Source organism: Arachis stenosperma, chromosome 8 (assembly GCF_014773155.1).
Source record: "Arachis stenosperma cultivar V10309 chromosome 8, arast.V10309.gnm1.PFL2, whole genome shotgun sequence".
Classification (NCBI taxonomy): Eukaryota; Viridiplantae; Streptophyta; class Magnoliopsida; order Fabales; family Fabaceae; genus Arachis; species Arachis stenosperma.
This window is the reverse complement of record NC_080384.1, coordinates 271,257-297,238: the sequence shown is the minus strand read 5'-3', so window position 1 is coordinate 297,238 and position 25,982 is coordinate 271,257. Positions and strand designations below refer to the sequence as shown.

The 25,982-nt window shown below is 34.3% G+C and overlaps 4 protein-coding genes across 5 annotated transcripts; 2 read left to right on the top strand and 2 right to left on the bottom strand.

Moving 5' to 3' along the window:
* Window positions 1-1,029: 1,029 nt before the first annotated feature.
* Window positions 1,030-2,088, bottom strand: LOC130944387 (uncharacterized). The gene is made up of 2 exons (XM_057872698.1): window positions 1,522-2,088; window positions 1,030-1,329 (listed from the first exon to the last, which is right to left on the bottom strand). Exons 1-2 carry the CDS (start codon window positions 2,086-2,088, stop codon window positions 1,030-1,032), a joined length of 867 nt encoding a protein of 288 aa, XP_057728681.1.
* Window positions 2,089-7,620: 5,532 nt separating this feature from the next.
* On the top strand, window positions 7,621-15,928 carry LOC130944177 (K(+) efflux antiporter 2, chloroplastic-like). Its single transcript, XM_057872366.1, has 21 exons — window positions 7,621-7,788; window positions 7,983-9,618; window positions 9,781-9,952; window positions 10,043-10,133; window positions 10,212-10,348; window positions 10,438-10,497; window positions 10,610-10,729; window positions 11,029-11,097; window positions 11,346-11,411; window positions 11,852-11,941; window positions 12,045-12,149; window positions 12,281-12,409; window positions 12,633-12,842; window positions 13,105-13,254; window positions 13,621-13,674; window positions 13,748-13,806; window positions 14,222-14,288; window positions 14,381-14,557; window positions 14,794-14,850; window positions 15,283-15,357; window positions 15,508-15,928. The coding sequence occupies exons 1-21, from the start codon at window positions 7,737-7,739 to the stop codon at window positions 15,634-15,636; spliced, it is 3,705 nt and encodes a 1,234-aa protein (XP_057728349.1). The 5' UTR covers window positions 7,621-7,736; the 3' UTR covers window positions 15,637-15,928.
* Window positions 15,929-16,435: 507 nt separating this feature from the next.
* LOC130944048 (ribosomal protein S19, mitochondrial-like) lies at window positions 16,436-18,171 on the top strand. 2 transcript variants are annotated; one of them, XM_057872173.1, is made up of 2 exons: window positions 16,436-16,667; window positions 17,613-18,171. In XM_057872173.1, the coding sequence occupies exon 2, from the start codon at window positions 17,615-17,617 to the stop codon at window positions 18,005-18,007; it is 393 nt and encodes a 130-aa protein (XP_057728156.1). In that variant the 5' UTR covers window positions 16,436-16,667; window positions 17,613-17,614; the 3' UTR covers window positions 18,008-18,171. The 2 variants fall into 2 exon arrangements, with proteins under 2 accessions (XP_057728156.1, XP_057728155.1); XM_057872172.1 differs by having other exon boundaries at window positions 16,489-16,660.
* Window positions 18,172-19,962: 1,791 nt separating this feature from the next.
* LOC130943835 (putative threonine aspartase) lies at window positions 19,963-24,014 on the bottom strand. The gene is given in 10 exon segments (XM_057871873.1): window positions 19,963-20,324; window positions 20,646-20,750; window positions 21,335-21,458; window positions 21,698-21,911; window positions 22,027-22,174; window positions 22,254-22,335; window positions 22,681-22,765; window positions 23,020-23,140; window positions 23,631-23,681; window positions 23,775-24,014. Coding segments are annotated over 10 exon segments (1,185 nt in total). The 5' UTR covers window positions 23,955-24,014; the 3' UTR covers window positions 19,963-20,249.
* Window positions 24,015-25,982: the final 1,968 nt, after the last annotated feature.

Sequence of the window (25,982 nt, the reverse complement as noted above, 5' to 3'; positions counted from 1 at the left end):
TGTTGCTGACCTTGATGGACTCGGCAAGTACAGCTAGGGTTCGGCCACTTTGTCTTGGTTGTACAGGTGTCTCTGCAGGGTTGCAAATCGGAATGTAAAGAACCTCGCTGGACCGCTGTCACTACTACAGTCTTGGATTTTTTGGCGTTTTCCGGCATTCAGGCCTAGAGGGTTTGATGCTATTCTCTGGCCGCTTGCTGCGAGGTATACCATTTTGATGCATAATCATTGTTATGAACATGTTTGTATCATATTTTATAAGCTCACTTCTGGTCGCTTTGTAATGGAGCAGGTGGGGTCGGTTTCTTCCGTCGTCAGATGAGAAGGGACCCCGTGTGATTGCTACCCGACACAGATTAGATAGGATGACTGGCGATGATGTAAGTTTGAAAGTCTATAATGCTATTTTCTGCATTTTTGTTTTCATATACTCGGTTGGTAATGTTGACTGATTTCCATGTTGCAGTTCATTTGGATGCCATACAGCAGTCTTGAGGTGATCCAAGTAGTCCATCCTGACATACTCCGGCCTGACCACACGCTTTTATGGAAGTCGACCACTACGTTGATATACTTTGCGTCAATAGAGTGGCATCAAGTTGATAGGGTTTTATCCCAGCTCGGGGGAGTTCAGCACATCCCAGAGCCAGCCATCAACATTGACTTCTTGTTATCAAAGGATGGCAGAGGACCCACTAGGTGGTTTCCTGAGGTATTCGCCACATGGCATCAGTATTGGGATGAGAAACATCAGAGCGTGCTTTCATTTCAGTTGGTTCCAGACCTCCATCCGTCTGCTGAATATTTCAAGTTTCCATTTTGAGCAATAGCCATTAGAAGAGTGCCGCCATACTTCCTATACAAATGGGTCCCGTTGATGGATATCAGTGGCTTGCAATACTTAAATGCCTCAATGCATGGAGGAAACGTCCAAAATAGTCAATGAAAGAAAACCGTTGACGCATCTACGGTATTACCTATCCTCACTGGCAAAGTGCGCAAAAGCGCAATAGTACCCGGCATATACAACTAAACCCCGATGATCCACCGTGGTATGTGGTTGTAAGACTCCTCCCAATCTCCATATATCTGAGTAATTTCCTTCTGCTTGCCCATCCAAACCTTCCTGTAGCTCGGCTTGAACCCAAACTTCGAAGACACCGCATTCTGTAACACCTTAACCGAGACCGATGCATCAGCCATCACAACGATATAATCGAGGCACATATGACATGGTAATCGAGCTGCCTGTGATCCGTCGATATCTCGGTTGCTAGACACGTGTGTGGTCCATTGTACTTTCTGACTTTCCAGTAGCCTTTCCTCTGCCTCATAGTGACATGGATCAGCCAGTTACAACCATTCCCGAACTGGACACACTTCCCATGATACTTCAACTGGTCGGACCCAAACACTTTATACTCTACACCACGCCGAATATTATAACTCTTAATTGTCAGTACAGCTTCCTCTTTTGTTTCAAACCGTTGCCCGACCTCAAACTCGTCGGTGTTAAATCACGCTAGGCCTTTCTCCGTGAATCACATGGTGATGCTGGTCTACATTAGCGGCCTGGTTCATTGCTTCAAGGTCCAATGTGGTGAAGTGTCGAGGGTACTGTTGTGTACCACTGCTACCATGGGTTTGAGCTCCCCCGGCAACTGCGGTGTCCTCTTCGCCGTCGCTCTCGTCACCGATAATTGGTGGCTCCGAATCTAATCCATCATCACCTATAGCCTCCGCAAACGGATCTCTCTCTCTTACCTCCATGAATGCGGGTGCACCATCCACTACAGGTGCATATCCGATCGCAGCTGCAAGCTGGCCGAAGCTACGCCCATCACCTAAGTCATCACCCGGGACAGGTAAATCAGCAGCAAAAGACGGGGTTAAAACAAGTGGAGTCGCCGGTTGCCCTATTGGAATGGCGGTGGAAGTCCCTTCTATGACGCCAGTGGGCATATTTGGAGCAGATCCCCTGCTGCTGCCCTCTACGTCAACCATTCTGGCAAACAACTCCAGCGCACCTAAGTCGGAAAATCTTGCTTGACTGTGAAATATAACTCGCATGTCGTCATCACCCAACATCGCGTACTTCCCAAACTTAATATAACCTTGCTTCAATGATATCGGAATACGAAAAAATAATTGCTTCACGTGTTTTTACCACAATTACCAGCCTTCTCTAATATACTACTGTGCAAATCCATCAACGTCGTTGACGGAGTTATAAACACACTTATCTGCTTTTTGCTAGAAAAAGTTACACCCTCACTTGTGTTTTCATCAATTCTTTTCCGGTGATGCACTAACAAGAAAATACTCTCCGCCATCTCTCACACCCTTAACAAATGTCCCGTGTGTTTCATCTGTTTAAAACTCCTTCATTTATAGAGTTTCTGCCTGTGTAAATCGTTCTTACCTCCTTAGGGTTACTAACTTGGGCATAAATCGTCCCAGCCCAGTTAGTGTTACGAACCAGCACATAAATCGCGCCAAGCTGAAGAGGGTCTCAATAGGGCATAAATCGTGGCAGCCCAATGAGGTTTAGCCCATGAACACATGAAACCTACTATCATGGGATGATTTATAGTCTCCTTATAATCCTAGAGACCTTGGCATGATTTACGCTTAATTTGTCTTACAAGTTCATGCATTAATCGTCCTAGGCTGAGATGATTCACGTTTTATATAACCCTATGCACCCTAAGACGATTTATATAATAATACTAAAAGGGTAATCACATTGTAAAATTTATTTCAGGGGAATCAGGTAATAGAAATTTAATTGATAGTTGATTTTTTTTAACACCTAGTACGATTGTTATATATCTTATACAAATTTGATTTTGCTAATCTCAAACTATATCACTTGTTTAAGTAATAGATGATTCATATACTCATTTAGTTTCATATTATTCAAACCCACATAAAATTACCATAGTTATTAAATATGTACAAAGATCTTTTCTCAAAATAATACTGTTACACTTTATTTTTTGTGACTTCGACAAAGTGTCGAATCAAACTTGTATTAATATTTTAGTTTGGAGAGCATATTCGACTCACTTAAAAAAAAGTGGATTCAATCCAAAAATTACTTAATGTTTATACCAAAATGAATAAAATGTATGAAATGCGAATAAATGAAAATGTGAAAAAGTAAATAAAATTCAAAAAAAACGATAGTCAAAATTAAAATAAAGAAAAATGCTCTATAAAAAAAAGAATCAAGATAAAATAATCGTAAAGATAAAAATAACAAAATAACAAATAAAAATTGTAAATAAAACAGTTAATAATTTGAAGTTTAAAATAAATAAAAAATTAAAGTACTTGAAAAGACAACAAAAGCAATCAAATAAATTAGAAATAAAAGGAAAAATAAAAGAAAAAAATAAAAATAAACAACAGAAAATTGATTCCAGACACTTACTTGTATTGGAATTTTATGATTTTTTTTACGTCAGTATGACTTAGATTTTTGCATAATTTTAGTGTGATTGTGAAGTATTCTGATTGAAGTCGTTGAATTGTTTTGAACTTCTCTTATTTATAGATCATAAGAAGTGAACTGTAAAATGTTTCTTCCTTGACACGATCTAGCTTTTTCTTTTTTCTCGGGATCTTTATGACTCACGACCTTGTCTTGACTATGAAGAATCTTGACTGCCAAGTCTGATATTCCACGTCTTCTCTTACCTAGGTTTCTAAGTCCCATGTTTTCTATACCACTTCTGGATAAAGTCACGTGCAATTAACACATTTCGACTTTAGAGACTTCTGACTCGACCCATCTTATAATTGGCATTCCACTTCTTTATGCTCAAGTTTTTATGATAAGTCGAAACTTTCAATGTAGATTAATCCTTGTGTCATATTATTTCGACCTGCACAATACTTCAACTTTCTCACGGATCGATCGATGTTTTTGGCTTCACCATGGTCGAATTGTCTGACGTATCAACTTTTATACCAATAAATACTCATCTATTTATCTATCTATTTATAATTATAATATATAAAAAAGAGATACTACCACAAAGTTTTACATTATCATTATATTGATGGCTGATTTTTAGTTGGTCTATCAGCGACAACCAAATCGTTAACATATCATGTGATTGATCGTTGAAATAAAAAATTTTGTTTAACAAGTCATTTTTATTGACAGCTTGATAAATTTTAGCACGAATTGAACCAATGCCAATGTTAATGGTTAAATTTTAAAAATAAATTTGTAAACAAGTTATTCACGATAAAACTGTCATTAATAAATATATTGAAAACTTGATTTTTTTGTATTTAAAAAAATCTTAATTTATCCTCTTATTAATATGCACTTTTAAGATATAAGTTAGATAAACTCTTAAATTTAAATAACTTTACTGAAATTAAAGTGTCAAATTGTTTATAACTAAATTATTAAATTTTAAATTTAATTTTTTAAATATGTTACTTACATTTGTGTCAATACTCGATAACAAATTTAATTTGATTTTTATTTTTTAAAAATTCAAATTATTTTTTCAACAATGAAACCATCAGTAATAATTAAATTATTTTTGTTCAAATTTCATGCTTGATTAATTTATCAATAGTTAGGTCAGTCGTAAAATTGAGGATTTTTTTAAATAAATTAAATAAATATTTTATTTATCGAAATAAATATTTTTTTAATTCTTTTACAAAAATACGTCTTATTTCAGTGTAAAAGAAATAATACTTCACATATTTTGTTTACATTATAAACAAAATAAGACTGAAAATATGGTGGCCGTATGATGTTTACATATGTTGTGTAATAAACTTATTTTATTTACAGTGTAAATCAAATACGTAGAGTATTATTTCGTTTATACGGTAAACGAAATAAGACCAAACGTGCTTATATATAGGAGTTTCGTTCACAGAGCAAAGAAAAATCTTAAACCGTATGTTTCCTGAATTTTTCTCCCCTTTTTACCATTCTCTAATCAAATTTATGACTTATTTCAAGATTATGACACGCGCTGATCAGCATGATGCGGATATGAATAGACTGAACGCAAGGTGGCACATTATCAGGACAACCGACTTTGAGGTTGGTCTTGTTTTTCGTTTAATTGTTTATATTAAACATGAAATGTGTTGCCATAGTGTGGGTACTTTTATAGAAATACTGTGCAATAAATATTAGGCGTAGGAATATATTGTTCGGAATGGTTTGAACGATCCGGTGTGATGTTAGGCATACTTTGATATGGATTTAGTAGTTAAATATTTATTTCGGTTTGTTTTCCTTTGATGTAGGTTACTAATTTTTTTTAACGACTTTAGTTATAAAAAAAAGGGTTATTAAAAATTATTAGTAAACTTAATTACGTCCGAATATGTAGAGGTTTGTATTTGGTCAAGATAAAAATCCCTGAATTTTTAATTTAAAGTTGTTATAACTTAGATTAAGTTACTAAGTTGATGGTGTAGTATTGTTTCTTATTTTAGTAAATTTTTTTACGTAATCTACTTTATGAATTAGATGAGAAATGAAATTTGTTGTTATTTGTTTAAGTGGTTATGTTTATTTACTTTAAATTACATAAACGTTTGCTAATTTAGTTACGAATTTTTTATTTAGACATTTTTATTTAGATTTAATTATATAGACATTTATTAATTTTGTTATTTATTTCTTAAGTAACTGGTTTATTTAAATGATTTTACAATATAGATGTATGTCTAGTTATTTGTTAATTTAATTTTATAATTCAATTTAAGTTCTTATGTAAACGTCTGTTGGTAGTATTATGTAAATTGAAATTTTTATAACTTTATAGGTTGACACACTCCTGATTTAGATTTTTTATTGTTTACTAAAGGGATCGCTTATTTCTGTCCAGGAAAGTTAGTCACAAATTCCGTTCCACCACCGGATGCCATTCTCTCTTACCTGAGGGAGACTGGATTTGACGACACCGTGACACTGAGGGACTTCGTCTTCGATAATTCTATGATCACAACATTTGGAAAAAGATCCTCTCCAGTTTTTTTAACAATTGATAGAATCCAGTGTGATCTATCATTTTTGATTCTATGAGTGGGACCAGAAATAAATAAGAGAGAGAGCAATGAATGGTTAGATTGAACACTGGATACCATCCAATTTTTTTCTCACTGGAGAGGATCCACTCCCACAACATTTATGAAGTGTTGACGTCTAAAAATCCACACCTTTTACATGCTGTAGAGTGAATGCACGATCATCCTCCAAAACGCTGCCTACCATCTCGAGCTATGTGCTAACGAAAAATTTGTTAGTGGGTGCTTTCATTACTTTCATACTTGGTACCGGACCAGAATTTGAGAGTTGATTGAACGTTTATTTGGTGGCAGACCTCCTACAATATAGCAACAGGGAGCCCAAAATAGAGAGACTTTCTCACTAAAATTTACATGACTTCGAGAGCGTATGTCACTTGATACTGATGATTCAAACATCCTCTGACAATATACAAAATGCTATATCATGTTGATAAAAAATTATCTACTGACCGACAAAGTCCATCTCCAATAACTCCCGCTGCTAAATGACTTTGGAAGGTGCCATTCTTTTTTACCGAAACAAGCACTTAGCTAACCATACATGCTCTAAGGGCATTAATATTGTGTATCAAAAAATTAAAAAAATTTTAAGTTTTCATAATGTTTATTTTAAAAAAGAAACATATAAAAATTAGAAATAAAAAATAGAGTATCTTATTAACTAATGCCCTTAGAACATTTGCCAATAAAAATTCTAAAAAAACTATTAACAATTTCAAATTTTCACACACTTTTAATATATGAAATAATGCATTAAAATCTTTTGAAAGTTATTAGTGATGACTCTTTCTAAATTAAGATTATTTTATACGTCGTCTTTATAAATATATGAAAAACATGATCATGAGAAACACAAAGAAACTGAAAAAATATCATGTATTGTGATTTCAAAAATCCAATGAAAGAAAAGGAATATACACAAGCACATTGTGAATAGAACTCTAATCAAGACAAATTTCGGGTTTGGATATTTTTGTTCGCAATTTCGGTATCCATTCATTATCATGTCAAGTCCTAAAATAACGTAAAGGCATTAAGACTAACATCACGCGCTCACATTTAGTTCAATTTTTTTTTTGTGAAAAAATAATTCTGAATGCCAAAAGAAAGGTGTCAAGATAAGAAATTATTGCATATTCATAATTCATCATATAAAATTAAGTTATGTGGTCGTTGAATAATGTTACTTTTTCTTTGGTCAGTGAGGAAAAGTTCATATAAACCAAGAAACTAAAAAGGATTATTACGAGATAAAAATTCAGATACAGTCAATTTTATGTAAAATTGATAGTTGAGAATCATTAGATAAAAATTTAATCAAATCAATTAAATCATCTAATAACTCTTAGTTATTAACTTCACGGAAGTCTTTCATCTTATTATGATTATTATTATTTGTTTTAGGAAAAAGTCTGAGCTTATCCTTATTGAACAAGGTCAAGGATATAATTGGACGTTGTTATCCACGCGCGGAAACTGCGAGGGGAAAACGAAACACGTAATGAATATCCATTGGCTTAGAAATTTCATTACAAGCAACACATTTTCTCAGCTCAGAAATTTCATTTTCTTAGCTTCCAAACACAAATATATCTCTTTAAATTATTAATATAACCAATTAACCATCGCTATACTTGAAAGTTGATATTGAATGCATGCATATTCAGTTTTCAGCTCAAAAGCTCCATATCCATTTCAAATTTCCCGGTAATTTAACCAAAAACTGCTCTTTTTCTTTTAGTCATAGATGAATGTGGAAAATGAAGTAGTCCTAGTTTGATTCTCTGATTCTATTCTCTGAAATTCTTTTCAGGCAATTTTTTTAGTAGAAGGAAAATAGTTTAAAAATTTGAGTTTGAATTTTGAAATGTGTTGAAGTTTTTAGAGGAACATGGATATAGGTTGTAGCTTGCCGCCCTCAAACATGGTGGTGGATCGTTTCGATTCTTGCATTGCTTTCGGTGGGAAGGGTTTTGGTTGTGCTTTTCTCGGGAACTCAAGAACTATCCTGAAAGCGCGGTTTAGCGGCATGAACAAGATTGGTATTGCTGCTGCATGTAGTAGTAGTAGTAGTTGGAGGAGTAATTCAAGATTGGCTTGTGTAGGAGAGTTCAACTTTTCAAATGTGAAGAGAATAGGGAAACTTTGTGGCAACAGTTCTAATTTTCGCGTTGTGGGAGGTAGGGGATTTTTGTCTAGGTGCCAGGGTGATGATGATTCTTTAGCATATATTAATGGCAATGGCCGGAATATTGATAATGCTGGAGGTGGTCCAAACAAGGTGAGTTCTGATTTGGGTTCCATTTCAGGAGCTGCATCGAGTGAACCATTGGAAGAGGAAAGAACAATTGGGGGTGAAATAAAGCAAGAGGTACAGACAGTGGATGAATTGAAAGAACTGTTGCAAAAGGCCTTGAAGGAACTCGAAGTTGCTAGGCATAATAGTGCCATGTATGAGGAGAGGGTCAAGAAGATATCGGAGAGTGCGATTTCCTTTCAGGATGAAGCATCAAGAGCATGGAATGATGTTAATTCTACTCTTGATATCATCCAGGAAATTGTGGGTGAAGAATTTGTTGCCAAGGAAGCTGTTCAGAAAGCGACTATGGCTCTTTCTTTTGCCGAGGCTAGGCTTCAAGTAGCCATGGAGTCTTTGGAGGTTGTAAAAGGAACTTATGATCCTCGGTCACAAGGTGCCAAAGAGAGTAATGGCGATGAAGATATATTGGAAGAGGAGCAATTGCTTGTGGTTGCTCAAGAAGATATCAAGGAGTGTCAGTCAAATTTAGCGAATTGCGAGACAGAGCTAAGGTGCTTGCAAAAAAGAAAGGAGGATTTGCAGAATGAAGTGAACAAGTTGCATGAAATTGCGGAAAAGGCCCAGACGAATGCAGTAAAAGCCGAGGAGGACGTCACAAACATAATGCTTTTAGCTGAGCAAGCTGTTGCTGATGAACTTAAGGCTGCACAAGTCGTAAATGATGCAGAGATTGCATTATCAAAAGCAGATAAGTCTGCCTCTAGCGTTATTGCTGACTCTGGTATCACTCTACAAGAACAAGAGGTTTTGGACGATCCTAAGGAGGAGGTGGTTCAAAATGTTTCTGGCGATGACACTGTTGATACAGACACAGATTCCCAAATTGACAATGAAACTTTGCTTGGCAAGCAATCATCAGACAAGTTTTCTGATAAAACCAGCCAAGTTATTGAAGATACGGCACAGTCTGATTATCTGAGTGATCATGAAAATGGACAGTTAGTCTTAGACCCATCTAAAGAAGCTGAAGTTGAAGTAGAGAAAATAATGAATTCAGTTCAAATGAAAAAACAGGAAACACACAAAGATGTAAGAGACAATCCACCACTTGTTCCCAAGGCATTGTTGAATAAGTCTTCCAGATTTTTTCCTGCATCATTCTTCTCTTTTACTATCGAAGGTGATGATTATACACCAGAATCATTTTTCCAAAGTTTCGTGGAGTCAGCACGGAAGCTGTTACCCAAGCTAGTTATTGGGATATTGTTACTTGGAGGGTGTGTATGATCTATCTACATCTAGTTTCCTTTTTTGTTGCAGTTGTTCTTACTTCATGAGTTGTTCTGTCAATTTTAAGGATGATTATATTGTGCTATCTCAGCCTAATATTCATCATGAAGATTCCTTTGGTATTCAAGAATGGTGTAATTCCCTTGCAGGATTGCCTTCTATGCAAACAGAGCAGAGAGGAGTGCGCAATTACTTCAGCAACCAGAAGTAATTACAACCACTGCTGAAGAAGTTTCCACAAGTGCAAAACCTTTGGTTAGACAGCTTCAGAATCTCCCCACGAGGATCAAGAATATTATTGCATCATTACCTGATCAAGAGGTATGTTTCTTCTCATGTTTCCCACCTTTACTACATTTATTCTTCTGCTGTATTTGCTATGTCTAACTGAATGCCATGATATTTATTCAGGTGGATGAGGAGGAAGCATCCCTTTTTGATATGCTTTGGTTATTACTTGCTAGTGTTATTTTTGTGCCAGTGTTTCAGAAAATCCCTGGAGGTAACTGATTTTCTTTTCAAAATGTTAAACTGAGTCGGTAAAATTATAACAAAATTGATTGTCTAACATATTGTTTAGGCAGTCCCGTTCTTGGTTACTTGGCTGCTGGTATCCTTATTGGGCCCTATGGTCTGTCCATCATTCGTCATGTTCATGGGACGAAAGCAATAGCTGAATTTGGAGTTGTTTTCTTGTTATTCAATATTGGCCTTGAGGTGGAGTTTCCTTTAAGTTGTTCGTCTACCTTAGTTTTGGTCATCTTTATAACCAATAGTAAACTGAAGCTGTGAACTGTTTTATTTAGCTCTCTTTTGAAAGGCTTAGTTCAATGAAGAAATATGTCTTTGGATTAGGCTCAGCTCAGGTAATGGGAAACTCCATTTTCCTTCTCTCTTCTTTCTTTTTATCTTTTGTTTTTCCTTGGGTTCTTTGTAACATATTAGCCAGCAATCCTTAGCTTTTGTGAACAAATGCAGGTTTTGGTGACTGCTGTTGTTGTTGGCCTAGTGGCTCATTATGTTTGTGGTCAAGCAGGCCCTGCTGCTATTGTCATTGGGAATGGCCTCGCATTATCATCAACCGCTGTTGTTCTGCAAGTAAATTATCAGACCAGTTCTTGTGCTTCTATTTATTCCAGATTTTCTAAACTTATACCTTCTTTTTCTGGACATAGTAGCTTTAAAATTATCCTGCATCTGCTAATAACTGAAGTTATGGTAAATACTATTTTATAAAGCTTGATTCCTCAAGTTGGAACATATGCTCCCGTTGGAAAGATTCTACGAGTTTAAATATTAAGCATGACAGTCAAGCTGTGTTCTATCCTTTTTATACTTCTGTTTTCATGTCTGCTGAGTTTGCCATGCTACAACAATTCCAGTGAACTGTTTTGCAGGTATTACAGGAGAGAGGTGAGAGCACATCACGCCATGGACGAGCCACATTTTCTGTGTTACTTTTTCAGGTTACTTTGTACCCTACCCATCTACCCATCTTTCTGGATACTAACGATTCTTGTGGATTGAAGTAACAAAAACATTATAATCTAACATTTACCATATAGTATAGTTCTGCTTATATCCCCAATTATCGTCCTATAGTTTGTAGCTGGTTGATATTCAGTCAATATGCAGTTTCTGAAATTGATTGTTCATTATTAGCTCTTGACTGCATTCGTTATTGCAATAAATTGATTTCTTTATTTCTTTTCAGGACTTGGCGGTTGTGGTCTTGCTAATTCTCATACCTCTTATTTCACCTAATTCATCTAAAGGAGGGGTAACATTTTCTAGCATTCCTTATCTCAATATATATGTATCAGATAGGTTATAGTTAGACTATGAACTACTATAAAAAAATAATTTTATGTCCATAAAAGAATACGAGGACATGGGAGTCAAAGATAAAAATTTCAAAACATTACTTAATGATAAATGTCATGGGTGAATCTTTTCTTCACTCGGAATCCTTGATGTTTTAGAGGACTTGCATTTAATTGGATAATTCTCTTTCAGTTTATTTTTTACTACGTATCAATGTATGCATTGAATGGTTTAAGACACGTTTATCTCTTTCCAATTGAAGTTGGTTCATGCTGAACGCTGGACTGGAAGTCAATGACTTACCATACTTCTGTCATTTTCGTCATTATTCACCATATATATGTTGCTGTTCTGCCTATTTTATCTTAAAAAGAAATAAGCAATCTCCATTGCCAGGTTGGTTTTCAAGCTATTGCTGAAGCTCTTGGTCTGGCTGCTGTTAAGGCAGCAGTTGCCATCACTGTCATTATTGCAGGTGGACGATTGGTAAGTGATATTCAGAATTGAGGTGTGTGATGTATGCGGAGTCCTATTATTTTTGTCCTTCAATTGTTTTACTTTGTAATGTTTCCCACCCTTCTTTGTACAGCTACTTCGACCAATATATAGGCAGATTGCAGAAAATCAAAATGCAGAAATATTTTCCGCCAATACACTCTTTGTTATTCTTGGGACAAGTCTTCTCACAGCCAGGGTAGGTGTTTGAACCTATTCTTTTCCTTGTATTCCTTTCTTTTGACTTTTGAGACAAAAACAAGGTTTGACCATTTTCTTTTTTGTTATGTCCATTGATGTTATTTTACTTCTTATGTTGTTCTTAAACAGGCAGGGCTTTCCATGGCACTAGGAGCATTTTTGGCTGGTTTACTACTAGCAGAAACTGAATTTTCCTTACAAGTGGAATCTGACATTGCTCCATATCGTGGTCTTCTGTTAGGTCTGTTCTTTATGACGGTAGGTTCTCTAATACTAGTATTCACACGTTCATTAGTTGTATTGTTTATCTATCAGCAAACAAATAGCCATATTATGATTTGTTAATCAGATGGTCAATTACTCATAATTCTTATGGAGATCTTGTACAAGTAATGGCCATCTAATCATCTTGAGGTGTGATTTTTCGAATAAACCAGCTTAAATTATGCAATTAATGCAAAGTAGTTTTTGTGATTTTCAGGTTGGAATGTCAATTGATCCAAAACTTCTTGTTTCAAAATTTAAAGTCATTATGGGGACGCTGGCACTCTTGCTATGTGGCAAGACACTGTTGATTACTGTGATTGGTAGAATTTTCGGTATTTCACTCATTAATGCCATAAGAGTTGGCCTCCTTCTTGCTCCTGGGGGAGAATTTGCATTTGTGGCCTTTGGTGAAGCTGTTAATCAGGTTTTGTTCCTGAAACATTATTCTGTCAAGAATTCTCTGGTTTACAGACAACATTCATTTAAAATAGCTCATTCTAAAAATTCTGATAGGTTGCAAACTTAAATAACCTATGCTTTATTTATTTATATCCCAAGAAGAGTGACCTTAAGAAATAACAAAATCTGAATGCATACCAGTTTATAAAAAGTGGCAAGATTTTGTTTCCTTACAACTAGAAATTCAATTGGATATAAAATAATATTTCTCATTGACACTGCTTCAGGGCATAATGTCTTCCCAGATGTCCTCTCTGCTGTTTCTTCTTGTGGGAATTTCAATGGCCCTCACACCATGGCTAGCTGAAGGAGGACAGCTGATTGCTTCCCGTTTTGAGCTACATGATGTCAGAAGTTTATTACCTGTAGAAAGTGAGGTAAGATTGTTTGTATGAGTGGCTGAAACTGACTTTATTAACTGCAAATGGTTATAAATTTATAGCTTTACCAGTATCCATTGTTGGGCTTTCTTCCTGGTTAACTCTTTTTTTGCCTGTATTTAGTTTAATTAGGAGATTCTTTTGTAGTGCCTCCTGCATTTGTGGTTGTAGAAAATTTATTTGGCTAGATCATATTTGTTTAGCATCTATTACGTTTTATTTAATTTAGTTAGATCATATTGGGTCGGATGTTATTCCACTTTGTATCCATTTTTGGGATGCTATTCGTCATTCATTATTTTTTGTTTAGATTTGTCTTTAAAAATTGGTAGCTAACTTTGTTTTGGAGGAATTCTTTTATAGACAGACGATCTGCAAGATCATATCATTATTTGTGGATTTGGACGAGTTGGCCAGGTGATCTATTGCTTTATTGGTTTAATTTATTTTCAATGATATGTTTGACGCTTTACCTACTTGTTATTTTTAGATCATTGCACAACTTCTTTCCGAGCGACTTATTCCTTTTGTTGCGCTAGACGTCAGAAGGTAACTCAACTCTAACTGAAATTACAATCATTTTTCTGGTTGCTTCTTTAGTTCTTTGTGATAAATTATTTTGTAATTATTTAGTGGTTTTTGTTATTAATGAATGCCATTTCTGTTGAAAAATAAACACAATTACAGGCATACACAAGCACTAATCGTTTAGTAGAAAACAATTCAATTTTGATTTCCTTCATAATACTTGGATTCTTTGTGTATTTCTCAATACATAATTCTAGAGAGCACACAGTTCTTGTTAAAGAATGCTGATACTTGTTGAACAAAATGAGGAAGAAAGATTCATTTCTTTAGTTTTCTTCAAAGAAGTATAAGCTACGATATATCATATGTACACTTTTAGATAGGAAACAACGAGTACATGACCTGCCCTTTCTTTCATATTTGCTAATTTCCTCAGTGATAGAGTGGCAATTGGGCGTGCCCTGGATCTCCCAGTGTACTTCGGAGATGCTGGTAGCCGAGAGGTATTTCTTTCTCAGTGCCTGAGAATTGAAATCAATCAATCATATATATATGTCCATTACCCCTGACGACATGCTTTGTACTGCATAACAAGGTCCTACATAAGGTCGGGGCTGAAAGGGCGAGCGCTGCTGCAGTAACTCTAGATTCTCCTGGTGCAAATTATAGAACAGTTTGGGCTTTAAGCAAGCACTTCCCGAAAGTAAAGACCTTCGTCCGTGCTCATGATGTTGATCATGGATTGAACTTAGAAAAGGCTGGAGCCACTGCTGTAATATTCTGATACTCTTCTATCTTCTGTTTGGATTATTTCCTCATGGTATAGTTCAGGAAAAAAGATGAAAAATGGATTGTTGCTCCAAGCTAACCTACCATACTGTTTAACAAGGAAAAAAATGACCCTATGTAATGTACAGGTTCTGCACTAGTTTTCAGTACAACTGGCTATTATAGAAATGATTTTCTTGAATTTTGTCTATTTGAACTCTCTATTACATGCATTTGTAGGTTGTCCCAGAGACCTTAGAACCAAGTCTTCAACTAGCAGCTGCAGTGCTAGCTCAGGTAATGTCATTGGAGCAGATTTATTGAACTTATGAATAAACTTTGTATGTCCCAATATTTTGTTGACACTTATCTATAGAGGGGGAGAAAAAAGAAAGAGAAAATGGGAAAAACTTAATGAATCTTTATGTCACAGGCTGAAATTTTTGTTTGTTTTTTACCTCAAATTATTCAGTTTGTGGTCAAAGTCAAATTTTTTCATACTGATGGTATGAGCATATTTTCACTCTCTAATGCATAGTGAGATTGGCCACATCTTACTGAGGACTAAAGCTTCTTTTGAAACTGAAAACAAGAGAAAAAAAGAATTGAAAAGAAAATACTCGGAAAAGGTTTCTACATTGTGTAATTTTTCAAGTTAATGACATCATGACACAACGTTATAGCATGGAGATGGGCAATCTTAGCTTTCTAACCATTTGTAATCTTCAGGCTAAACTTCCAACAACAGAGATTGCAGCAATCATAAATGAATTCAGATCACGCCATTTAGCCGAGCTCACCGAAGTACTTCTTCCTTTTAAACACTTACCAGCCATTCACAATTGACTTGTCATAGTCCTCAGAAATTGCAAAATCTCTATCTACATTTTTTTTCACTCGTATTTATACTTGATGTTTTAATTGATTCATGTTACTTTTTTTCTATTTCTTCAGCTATGTGAAGCAAGTGGAAGTTCTCTTGGATATGGATTCAACAGAGCTATGACTATGAGCAAACCCAAAGCTCAATCCTCAGATTTCTCAGATGATAACCAAGTCTCTGATGGAACAGTGGCAATATGAAGATTCCACCCCTATACACAAAACACAAGGAATAATGATACAAAATAATTTTGAAAAATTGTATAGAAGATTATATGTTCTATCATTATTATGTACAGAAGGAGCATATTATTATTTGAATGGAAAATGCATCATCTTTCTTTGTCTTGGCAGAAATTCTTTATTCATGCTCCTTGGGTTTTGGAAAGCATGTATAAGATGGCCTATTTTTATTGCTCGTATCATTCCTATCTAGTTCTAATCAAGTATGAATCATGAATGTATAGATATTTATCATTAAGATAAATAAAGCAAAATAACCGAAATTGTAAGTTTTATATTTACAATTTTACATGACCTATTTCATGTTTACAGGTGATATTAATGTCGTATTCCACAAAATACATGAAAAATCGATATTATACTTATAAATTATTAAAGAAAAACACTTAACTGTCTCAAGAAATATAAAGGTATAAGTATTATATGTTTTACATTTTTAGGAGAAATTATTATATATTTTTTTATAATTGAAAAAATTCTAAAGAGATATCATTTTAGTTTGTAAAAATAATTTATTTATTCAATAAACAAATAAATTATTGTAATATTTTATTAAACTAAAATGTAACTTTCCTAAGGATTAAAATAGAGTAAATTTTTAAATTTGTTCCGACAATTTTTGCTTTGAAAAACTGTCTTATATCCTTTTTTTTATTATATTCAAATTCATAACCATATAAATTATGAGATAAAATTATCTATTGATAGTTTAAAAATAAAATTTTTTTTGTTATATAATTTTATTATTTTTTAAAATAAAAATTCAAAATTTAGAGAATTTAAATTTATAAAAAAAAATTGGGTATGTATATTAGACATTTAGCCCTTCCTTATGTATAAATATCTTGGTATATAATTTGATTTTCACTATTAGAAAAAGTGGTATATCACTCAATGCTTCCGTGAGAACTGGACTTGCTTGCCGCTATGATTTGATCGGAACACTCAATTTTCGCCGCCGAAATCCTTATTCAACAGTTAAGTAAGTGGTATATCACTCTATCCTTCCTCTTCCTTTTCTGCTTATTCAATGTCTTGTTCCTTCGTTACGGTTTCCCCAAATTCCTTTCTTTTTCTTCTTTGATATTCTGCTCTGTTGGTCGGTTAGTTTCGGGTGCAGAAGAAGAGAGGAACCCTAGGCTTTGCTCCATTTTCGCCTCTCTCTCTCTGCTGTTTTTTCTTCTAAATCCGCTGAATATGTAGTTGTTCTAAATATGCTGAATTGCTTTTGTGTGAATCTGCTCTGTTAGGCATATGATATACTTATAGTGCTCTGAATTGCTGAAGTGCTTTTGTTGAATTATTGAGTTGTTGTTTGTTCTTCAATTATTGTGTTGCTTGTGTTGTTCTAGTTTGTGGATCTGTTTGTAAGGTATAAATTATAGTTGTGTTACTTGTGACTTTGAGTTAGACATTTATGCCAATTATGTGTGATTAGTTTAGGTGAGACTTATGAAATTAATTTTATGTTGTCAATGTATATAATTTACTAGTTCTATTTACATCCTACACTAGCCTTCCGAATCAAGGTAAAAAACTACGAGTTCACTCCCTTCTGTTGTTTCATCTTTGTTCTTTTAGGTTTGTTTTCTTCTTTTTTGTTTTTTTTCCCCTTCCCCGTGAATGGCCGTGATTGTGCAATTAATTATCAGCAAAGATAATTGAACATGTAAAACCTTAATCTAGAACTTGACCAAAACTGTTTTGTAAGGGAAAACTAATTTCTCACCCTTTTCGATTGGTAATGGATGAAAATTTTAACTTAGGAGTTAAATTGGAGTTTTACTCTTACATGAATAGTGTAGTAAGTAGTGTGTGGAACTGTGGATTTTAGAACTAGAGAATGAATGCAATGAAAACGGAGTGTTTAAAATTTTGTCTAATGATTCTTCAAAATCAATTTATTTGTATTACTTTTGTTTGTGTTTGACTAGAAATGAGGCCTACAATGATGCTTAGGGCTCTCAACAAGCAGTTCATTGGATTGATCTCGGACAAAAGCTTGACCAGTGCACCCAATGCTGCTGTGAAGAAGCCACTGCCGCTCGCGGCCTCTCGCAAACCAGCGTTCATTGATGCATTCCTTCACAAGATGAAAAACAACAAGACCCTTCTCATGAACAAGACCATTTGGTCTCGGAGATCCACCATCTTGCCCGAATTTGTGGATACCACTGTCAGAATCTACAATGGCAAAACCACCGTTCGCTGCAAGATCAATGAGGGAAAAGTTGGTCACAAATTCGGGGAGTTTGCACTCACCAGGAAGCGCAAGACCAGAGAACAACAATCCAATGCTAAGAATGTCAAGCCCAAGAAAAAGAAGTGATTTTTTTTTATCTGGGTCTTGGAGATTCCAAACTGATGGGTATTTTTGTTTGAGAACATTTATTTAGATGATGGTGGTTGTTTCGTAGGAACACTATGTTGTTGTAGAATGTTTAACAATTTTGCTTTCAGATAATAATATTATGACAGAGCGATTCCATGAAATTTGATTATAACAATTCTTTCTTTTATTGTTCTTGAATCAAATGAGTTTTATTTATTATTATTTTTAATAACTTTGTACTCTTGTTTCTATTTTAGTTTATATTGTAGCTCATTGTTCTTTCCTTGATGAATTTGTGCTTGAGAGGAAGTGTGGAACAGAAATTTATATTTGTATATCTGTTTATGCTGAATGTCCTGCTTGCTTAGAGCTGATCCTGGGAATAATACTTAAGAACTTAAAGTCTTAAGAGAGGATGACAAAAAAAATTATAGAACTTAAAGCCTCTATCTCTAGGAGGACATTTAAAATAAGTGATATTTAAGTAAAAAAGCCTTGAAATATACTAGGAGGATTTTGCGTAAGTTTTGGTCCTTCATCCAAATTGGTCTTTGGTCCTTCATCCAAGTTGGTCCTTCATCCAAGTTTTGCGTAAAAGGATCTTAAAACTTGTTGTTAAGAAGTAAAAGCTGTTTTACCTTTAGATGTAAATTATTTTTTAGAAAAACTTTATGTTTAAATACAATATTGAAAGATTTTATTTTATTTTTGAATATCCTATTCTAAAATATGAAAATTATAATTTTGCAGGAAGAAAACATATGTTTACTTTTTCTAATAATTTTACTTTTATTAAAAATATTTTGTCAAACATATATTGAAAGACAAAATGACAATTTCACCTAAACATGAAGCAAGAGCAACTGAACAAGTTGCTTGCTCAATAAGTCAATAGTGAATAGAAGTTGTGGTAAATGCTGATTTATGATGTCCATTTTCCTGATTTGAGTGAAGAATTTCAAGTAGGTATGATTTCAGATGTTAGACTCACTTAGGTGCAGAGGAGAGATATGATTATCAAGTTTCATTTGTTCTTTTAATTATAAACATAGAAGAAAATATGTTTTGGTTACTTGTTGCATTCCACTGTTGTCAAGTCTCACAAATATAACACGATTATTCCTTGAGCTATGCTAATACGTCTTGCCCGAGTGGCAAATATTTTGACTGAATATTGTTTTGGCAGGAAAGGTTCACTTCTGTTGATGTGTCTTATTATGTGCAGCTGCCATTACTACAGAGGCTTCTGCTAAGGTGATTGATGGGAAGTCAGTGGCAAAGCAAATCAGAGCTGAGATAACAGCAGAAGTATGCAGGATGAAGATGCTATCGGAGTGCGTAACAAGAAGGAGGCTTGTGAATCTGTGGGAATCATTTCTTTCGAAGCTAATTTGCCTGAGAGTTCCACAGAACAACAAGTGTGATCCTTCGGTTCATGGCGTCCTTTACCTTCTGTATGCTTCTAAATCTCTTAACTGCAGTTCCATTTTTCTTGAATCCATGATAAGAGCTTTTTCTGCTATGCTAAGTTATATTTTAGTAGCGACTGTTTTCAGACATGAAACAGTAATGTCTTGGATTGTTTAATGTCTTAAAGGAAGCACCATACATTTGTTGACAAGTCATCTTCATTTTAATTTATCATGTGACAGCACATAAACGAGCACAAAAATAAAAGGAAAAGGAAGAAGTTTAAAGAGGCAGCAGCTGCCATGTTTCACTTTTCATGTTTAATAACGCTATTTGTACAACTAAAAGTTATCTAACTCTTTCTTTATTGTTGTTATTGTTATTATTGTGAGATTAATTAGTTTATGAGTTACCAATTAAAATATGTTCATTGTAGGCAACTTTAGATTGTTGTACAAGTAACACTTTTGTTCCATGTTTATCAGTTTATTTAGTTTGATCGGATGTGCTTTTCACAAAGGTAACCAAACATGGCAAACGAATTAAGATTCTAAAAGATAGATATTTCAGAACCAATGGCAGCATCATTTTAAGAAGTGCCAAAGTGGATATTTCATCTGTTAGGTTAAGAGGTTCAACTAATCTTAAAGATCTGTTCGTTTGCAGCATTGTAACATAGTTTCAGTCCCCAACCAATACATGGTACAATAAATAGCAGTGACAAAATTTTAAGAGAAAATCTTTGTAAGGGTTTTTAATGTAAGTGCCATATGAATTCCAATTCTTCATCTTTGACCAAATTTAACTGGCGATCTCAATAATCATCCATTTAAAGATCTATTCGTGCTCCAAACTGATCAACCGAAGTCTTCCCCTTTTGTTTTGTACTCCGAAGAATTGAAACCTGCAAGATATCACAACGGAAAAAAACCATCATTTTTCAAAAGGTTAGTTCAGAAGAGGATCAAGCTAGCAGAGCTAGATAAACGTTTTTTGCACTCATTCTAAATCGCATACTGAGCTAAAAACACAGATTAATAGATGTGTGTTGGCTCAAAGTACGAGGTTCTGTAACTCAAGGATAAACAAGATGCTGAAGGGTCTAATAACCATGCTAAATTAGAAGTATGAGCATCCATTTCTAATATACCAAGTTAAAATTCAATCAAACTAACGATATTAAGTATTCTAAAGAAAAATCACAAAATCATTTTAGCTATGTTACCTTGGGCCGTTCCATAGAGCTTCCAAAATACCCTACCCCAAAGGACAAGGAAGTGTAAGCAGCTGCCATTTCCACAGCATTCAGCCTTGATGATTTTCCTAAATCCTAAAGAAATTAACATTTAAATAAAAAGATCAGATGATCTCCAGGGTTTTTTTAATTAAATAAATAATTAATTATTCATTTTCAAAAATGATTAATTATTTTTGGCAACAGGGTATTGTGTTTAAAAGATTAAACTGTATTTTGCACAAGAGATTTGAGAAAATTGAGTTAACTTATTTCGCATTTGTTCCACATTTCACATGAAGGTAGTGGGAAATATGTTGATTTTTTTCAAGCTAAAACCACATCACAGACATGCAGAGTGTCCTTGAGTTTTATGTGAAACTCAAACCCCATGGGGGCACATGCGAAATGAGCGGAACAAGTTAAAAAAATTAAACTCAATTTTCCTAAGTCCCTCATGTAAAATGCTCATAGTTGTATGAAATATGTTGATTTTGCAACTCCCTGGTGCGAATGCAGTTTAATTTTTCAATGCAATATCCTATTTGCGAAATAATAAAGTTGTGTATAGTTGCAACTTCTACAACTTTTGCGTATGTTTGGAAATAATTCTTTTTTTATTTAATTGAATTAAAAAAATCTTCAGACATAATTATTAACTGAGAGCTGAAGGGACTCACAATTGTAGATAAATCCGACTGCACAACCAAGATCCCATCATTGCTATCTATGCCACTTTGATTGCTATCCTCAGCAACTGCACGTAAGACTTTGGCGCAAGCAGAGGCAGCACCAGACTGTGAACTGAGGGAAAGTAAAGTTTAAAACTAGAAAGATACCAACTGTTACTAGAATGTACCTAGTTAGGAGGAAGAAGAAGATAGGAATAATGCTAAAAGTTAACTATATCACTAAAATGACACTATAAATGAAGTGCACAGAAACCCTCTATAATTGGACGATAATCCATATAAAGATTCTCTCCCTATTTCTTATATATATATATATATATATATAAACAGTAATCAAGGAATTAACCATACAGTGACAATGAAACACAGCACTCCCTAGCTGCGAATCCTTTCATTAGGTGCTCTCCTGCACCTGAGACGCAACAGCCAACCTTGAATGGAGATCCAAAGGGATCTTTTGATGATGCCCAACAACCTGAACCGTACATTGCTGCTAACCCAACTCGTCCACTAACCTGTTGGATAATTAGTGGTATATTTAATTATGACAAATTATTTACTATTCCTCAGACGAGTACCCATCTCTCTTCTTTTCCTTTTTTTCTTCTCTCTTTTTTTTCAGAATAAGATTGCTTGATATTTGATATGCATGTAGGCTCCCCCCCACGGGAACTGTTTACCATCGAAGTGTTCCAATATACCTGCCATTGCAGTACTTCCACATACCCCAGAACATTTGTTGGGAGAGTCTTCTGTTTTAGATCTTGCAGCTTCAATCATATATTTGTATTTTGACCATTGTGCTTTAGCCCTTTCTGTGACCAGCCACTGTTATGATACATTCTAAAGTTTTAATATTTGGTGACAAGCTCCAAGCATAAGTGAAATCATAATATGAAACTAAGACCTCATTGGCCTCCGTTATACTAGATGGCAAATCAATGCCCTTCGACTTGGCCCATGAACGAGCTCCTTCACCCACCAAGAAACTGCAGATTTACAAATTTCTTTATGTTAGGCAATAGAGATTATCATTTCAGTGAGTCCTAATGAGGTAAATTTAATTTTAAAAAGTTATGCTAACAGTGCACTAAAGGCACTTGTTAAAAATACACAAGCAGAAAAAGTTTTTAGAGGGGAAAAAAAAAAGAATACGGAGTTCCAGTTAACAAGTAAATCGGTAAAGAATGAAGGTCGGTATTCTAGATCATTTTTAAGTAGCCTGATTTAAATTTATTGTTAAAATCCGTTTAACAATTCCATTTTGGATTCAGAGACAAGGTGATGGAAAAGCCTTTGCTCACAGATGCAAGAGATGTTAAGTAGTAATTTACATTGGTGGAATTCGGCCCAAAAGTGGAGATCCAGTCATTTGCTCTTTGGCCAACAAAGCAGCAATTTGGATAGCATTTCGGACACCTGGTCTATAGTAAATGCAATAAATACATAGAAACAACTTAACAGAAAATTTGACATACAATAACAAATTCCAAAACTCTTGCCTAAGCAAGCATATATTAACAAAAGACATAAGCCTTCCCAGATAAGTAATCATTTATCATTTTACCCAGACTTTGTTGTGCTAAATTTGTTTTCACTTTCCCATTTTGCAAAATATTTCTTGAATGTTGAAACTCTTGAATCTATCATGTAATGCAACAGCATGCAAGTACCTGGCACAGCTCCAACAGCACCAAAAGCTCCAGATTTGCCATCCATGATACTGGCATCACACTCAATGCCGCCATCTTCTGTCAAATTAGAGCCCCTTCCTGCATTTGTGCTTGGATCATCCTTCAACACAAGTACCCAAAATCAATTCCTTTCAATTATTACAAGCTTACAACGACAGTATCTTATCCTAAATGTAAGTCATATTCCGCTACGTAGTGTCTTATGCTAGAACAAATGTTTGGTTTCTATCTCTCAAAATCAAGTCTTGCCTATAGAATTGATCTTGGCATAAGTGAAAGAGTACCAAACATAAATCACTTTACATTAAAATCAATTCTAACTAAGGGGGAGTTTGTTTCAGCATATAGAGGAAAAGAGAGAAAAAAAAAAGGGGGGGGGGGGGTCATTTTACGGCTCAACTTTCTATGTGATTGAAAATTTTCAAAACATAATTTTATGAAATTCTTAATTCTTTAAAAGTATCCTAAGCTAAAACGGACGCAGTCTGGATTAATTCTACAAAACCTGAAAAAAAAAAGATAAAAAGGAGAAAGGATTGATTTTTACGCTAGGAATAAACATAGGGAACAAGAGAAATAAAGTGGAGGACCTCCAAGACTTGAATGGCAGCCACAACAGCGTCTATGCATTGTCCTGAACCCTATATCAACCAAATTAAAATAATAAAAAAATGGAATTAAAATTGGAATTGAAAATCGAAATTGAGAACCGGAAAATGAAAATTTGTGCTTACATCGGAAAGGAGTTGAGAGGCGGCGATGCAAGCGCGGTTCATGGCGGACCTGAGGGGTTTGTCGTTAGAAGGAGAGTGGTAACCGGCGCCAACATGAACCGCCACGAAGAACCTTTTTCGTTCATTTCCTTTTTCTTTTTCATTTTGCTGGTCCTTACTACTACCATTCCCATCAACCATTGCTATTTCTTCTTCTTCTTCGTTGCGCTCTTGTTACTGCGTGAGTACTTGCTTCTTGTCCTTCGGTGTAAATATTATTATTATTATTATTACTACTATTATTATTATTAGAAAAAATGACAAATTGATTGCTGACTTTTTTTGATTTAGAAGATATTTTTGTCTTGATAATTGAAAAATATAATGATGTTTCTGATTTTTTAAAATTATGGATAAATCTATTCCCCTATTAATCTCAGTCCGTTAGCCCCGTCAAAAAATGCTGAGTTAGCTGTCGTGGCTCTGACGTGGACGTAACAGCATGCCACGTTGTCGTAAATAGTATCTACTGCATCTAAGAAATTATAACTAACTCGACATACGTTGAGTACTTGCATTTGCCTCGGTTGTCTCTATATTTTTTTTATGTATTATAATGATTTTGATATCCATGTTAATCACAACAATAATTTTTAAAAGGACATGTTACTAATGAAGTATTTTTTAGACAAAAAACAATGAGTGTTATTTATTATTCAATAATGCATTTTAGATTTTTTTCATTAGACTTATTTAATAAATTTTTAAATAATTATGTCATTCTAAATTGAAAAAATACAGATTTAATGATGTCAGAAGTCCAAATAAAAGATATTGTACTTGCAAAAATTGAAGATTTGCTTCAGTCAAATGGCAGGTCATTGAAAGAATATTGTGGAATGCTATATTCTCCAGAAAATTTAGTGTCCAGCTTAAAAGACATAATTATAATGGAAGAGTTGAACTTTGATATTAATACTCTTGCAAGTGAACAAATATGAAGAATTAATAGAAGACTGAATTATATCTTGCTTTGAACCTTTGGAAATCACAGGTAAAATTTGTCTAAAGTCTCCTCTGAGGACAATAACTTTACCTCCAAATTGCAATGAGCATTATACGAATCTGAGCACATCAAGATGTCTCTGAGATATTTGTCTAAAATTTCGTAACAATACTTACTTATTATAAGAGCTTCATCACATATGATTAATTTGGCCTTAGTTATTAATCTTGCAAGAAGACTTCCTTGTTTAATGTTACACAAAGAATCTTCATTTATAGTCAAAGAAATTTTAAACCTTAAATGTGCAGTTTTTCCATTAGGCAACAGAAGTGCAGCAATCCCACTTGAGACAACATTTAACAATATATTATAAAAAAAATTGATTATGAAAAATTTAAAAGAATAACATTTAAACAAAGCACTAATCTTTGAAATTGCATTTTCAAGGATGACATAATTTTTTGAAAACTAAACCTAAATTGAGAAAACTCAATCTCATTATATGCTGCACTTCGAAGATTTTATGGCTGACGTAGAAGGTATAGAAGAGATGAAATTTGAACTTGGCCTATAAATTTTCTTAGAAGCAATTGCTCAATAAAAAAGCGAGCTCCTCCTAAGAAAAAACTATTTTTACCCACATTTCATAATATATGAATAAATCCAACCATCCTTCGGTCAAATAGAGTTCATTGTCCTTTTGTTAAACTCTTACATCCATATGATTAGAACCTGGATCAATGAATACAACTCGATATGGTATTTGATGGATGTGATGCATTATAAACGATTGCGACAAAAGAGAATCGCACTATAAGGTTAGATGAAAAAAATAAACATGAGTAAGAACAATAATCAAATTATCAAAAGAATAATAGAATGGGTATATCAATAATCATGTATCGCATGAGATGTTTGTTGCCTTTGTGATTGATTGTGATGTTCTCTTTTCTATTGTTGATAATAAAAAATTTAGGAATTGGGTAAAATACATCAATCCAACTCTAGGCCTAATTATTAGAAATATTCTTAAGGAGGATGTGTTGAAAATTTACTCAAGGAAAAAAGAAAAGCTTAAAAGTACTTTGGTAGTCATTCCTAATAGAGTTTGTTTGACTTCTGATTTGTGGACATCCATCACTACAGAGGGTTATTTATGATTAACTGCTCACTTTATTGATTTAAATTGGAAATTTCAAAGTAAAATTTTGAGTTTTTGTCAT

Bases quoted from the DNA above. Each gene is read 5' to 3' on its own strand.
- LOC130944387 (XM_057872698.1), bottom strand. From the start codon at position 2,088: ATGTTGGGTGATGACGACATGCGAGTTATATTTCACAGTCAAGCAAGA. The intron at 1,330-1,521 runs GTGATTTAACAC...TGTCACTATGAG, and splicing joins TTCACGGAGAAAGGCCTAGC to GCAGAGGAAAGGCTACTGGA.
- LOC130944177 (XM_057872366.1), top strand. From the start codon at position 7,737: ATGCATATTCAGTTTTCAGCTCAAAAGCTCCATATCCATTTCAAATTT. The intron at 12,843-13,104 runs GTTTTGTTCCTG...ACACTGCTTCAG, and splicing joins TTGGTGAAGCTGTTAATCAG to GGCATAATGTCTTCCCAGAT. The intron at 13,255-13,620 runs GTAAGATTGTTT...ATTCTTTTATAG, and splicing joins TATTACCTGTAGAAAGTGAG to ACAGACGATCTGCAAGATCA.
- LOC130944048 (XM_057872173.1), top strand. From the start codon at position 17,615: ATGAGGCCTACAATGATGCTTAGGGCTCTCAACAAGCAGTTCATTGGA.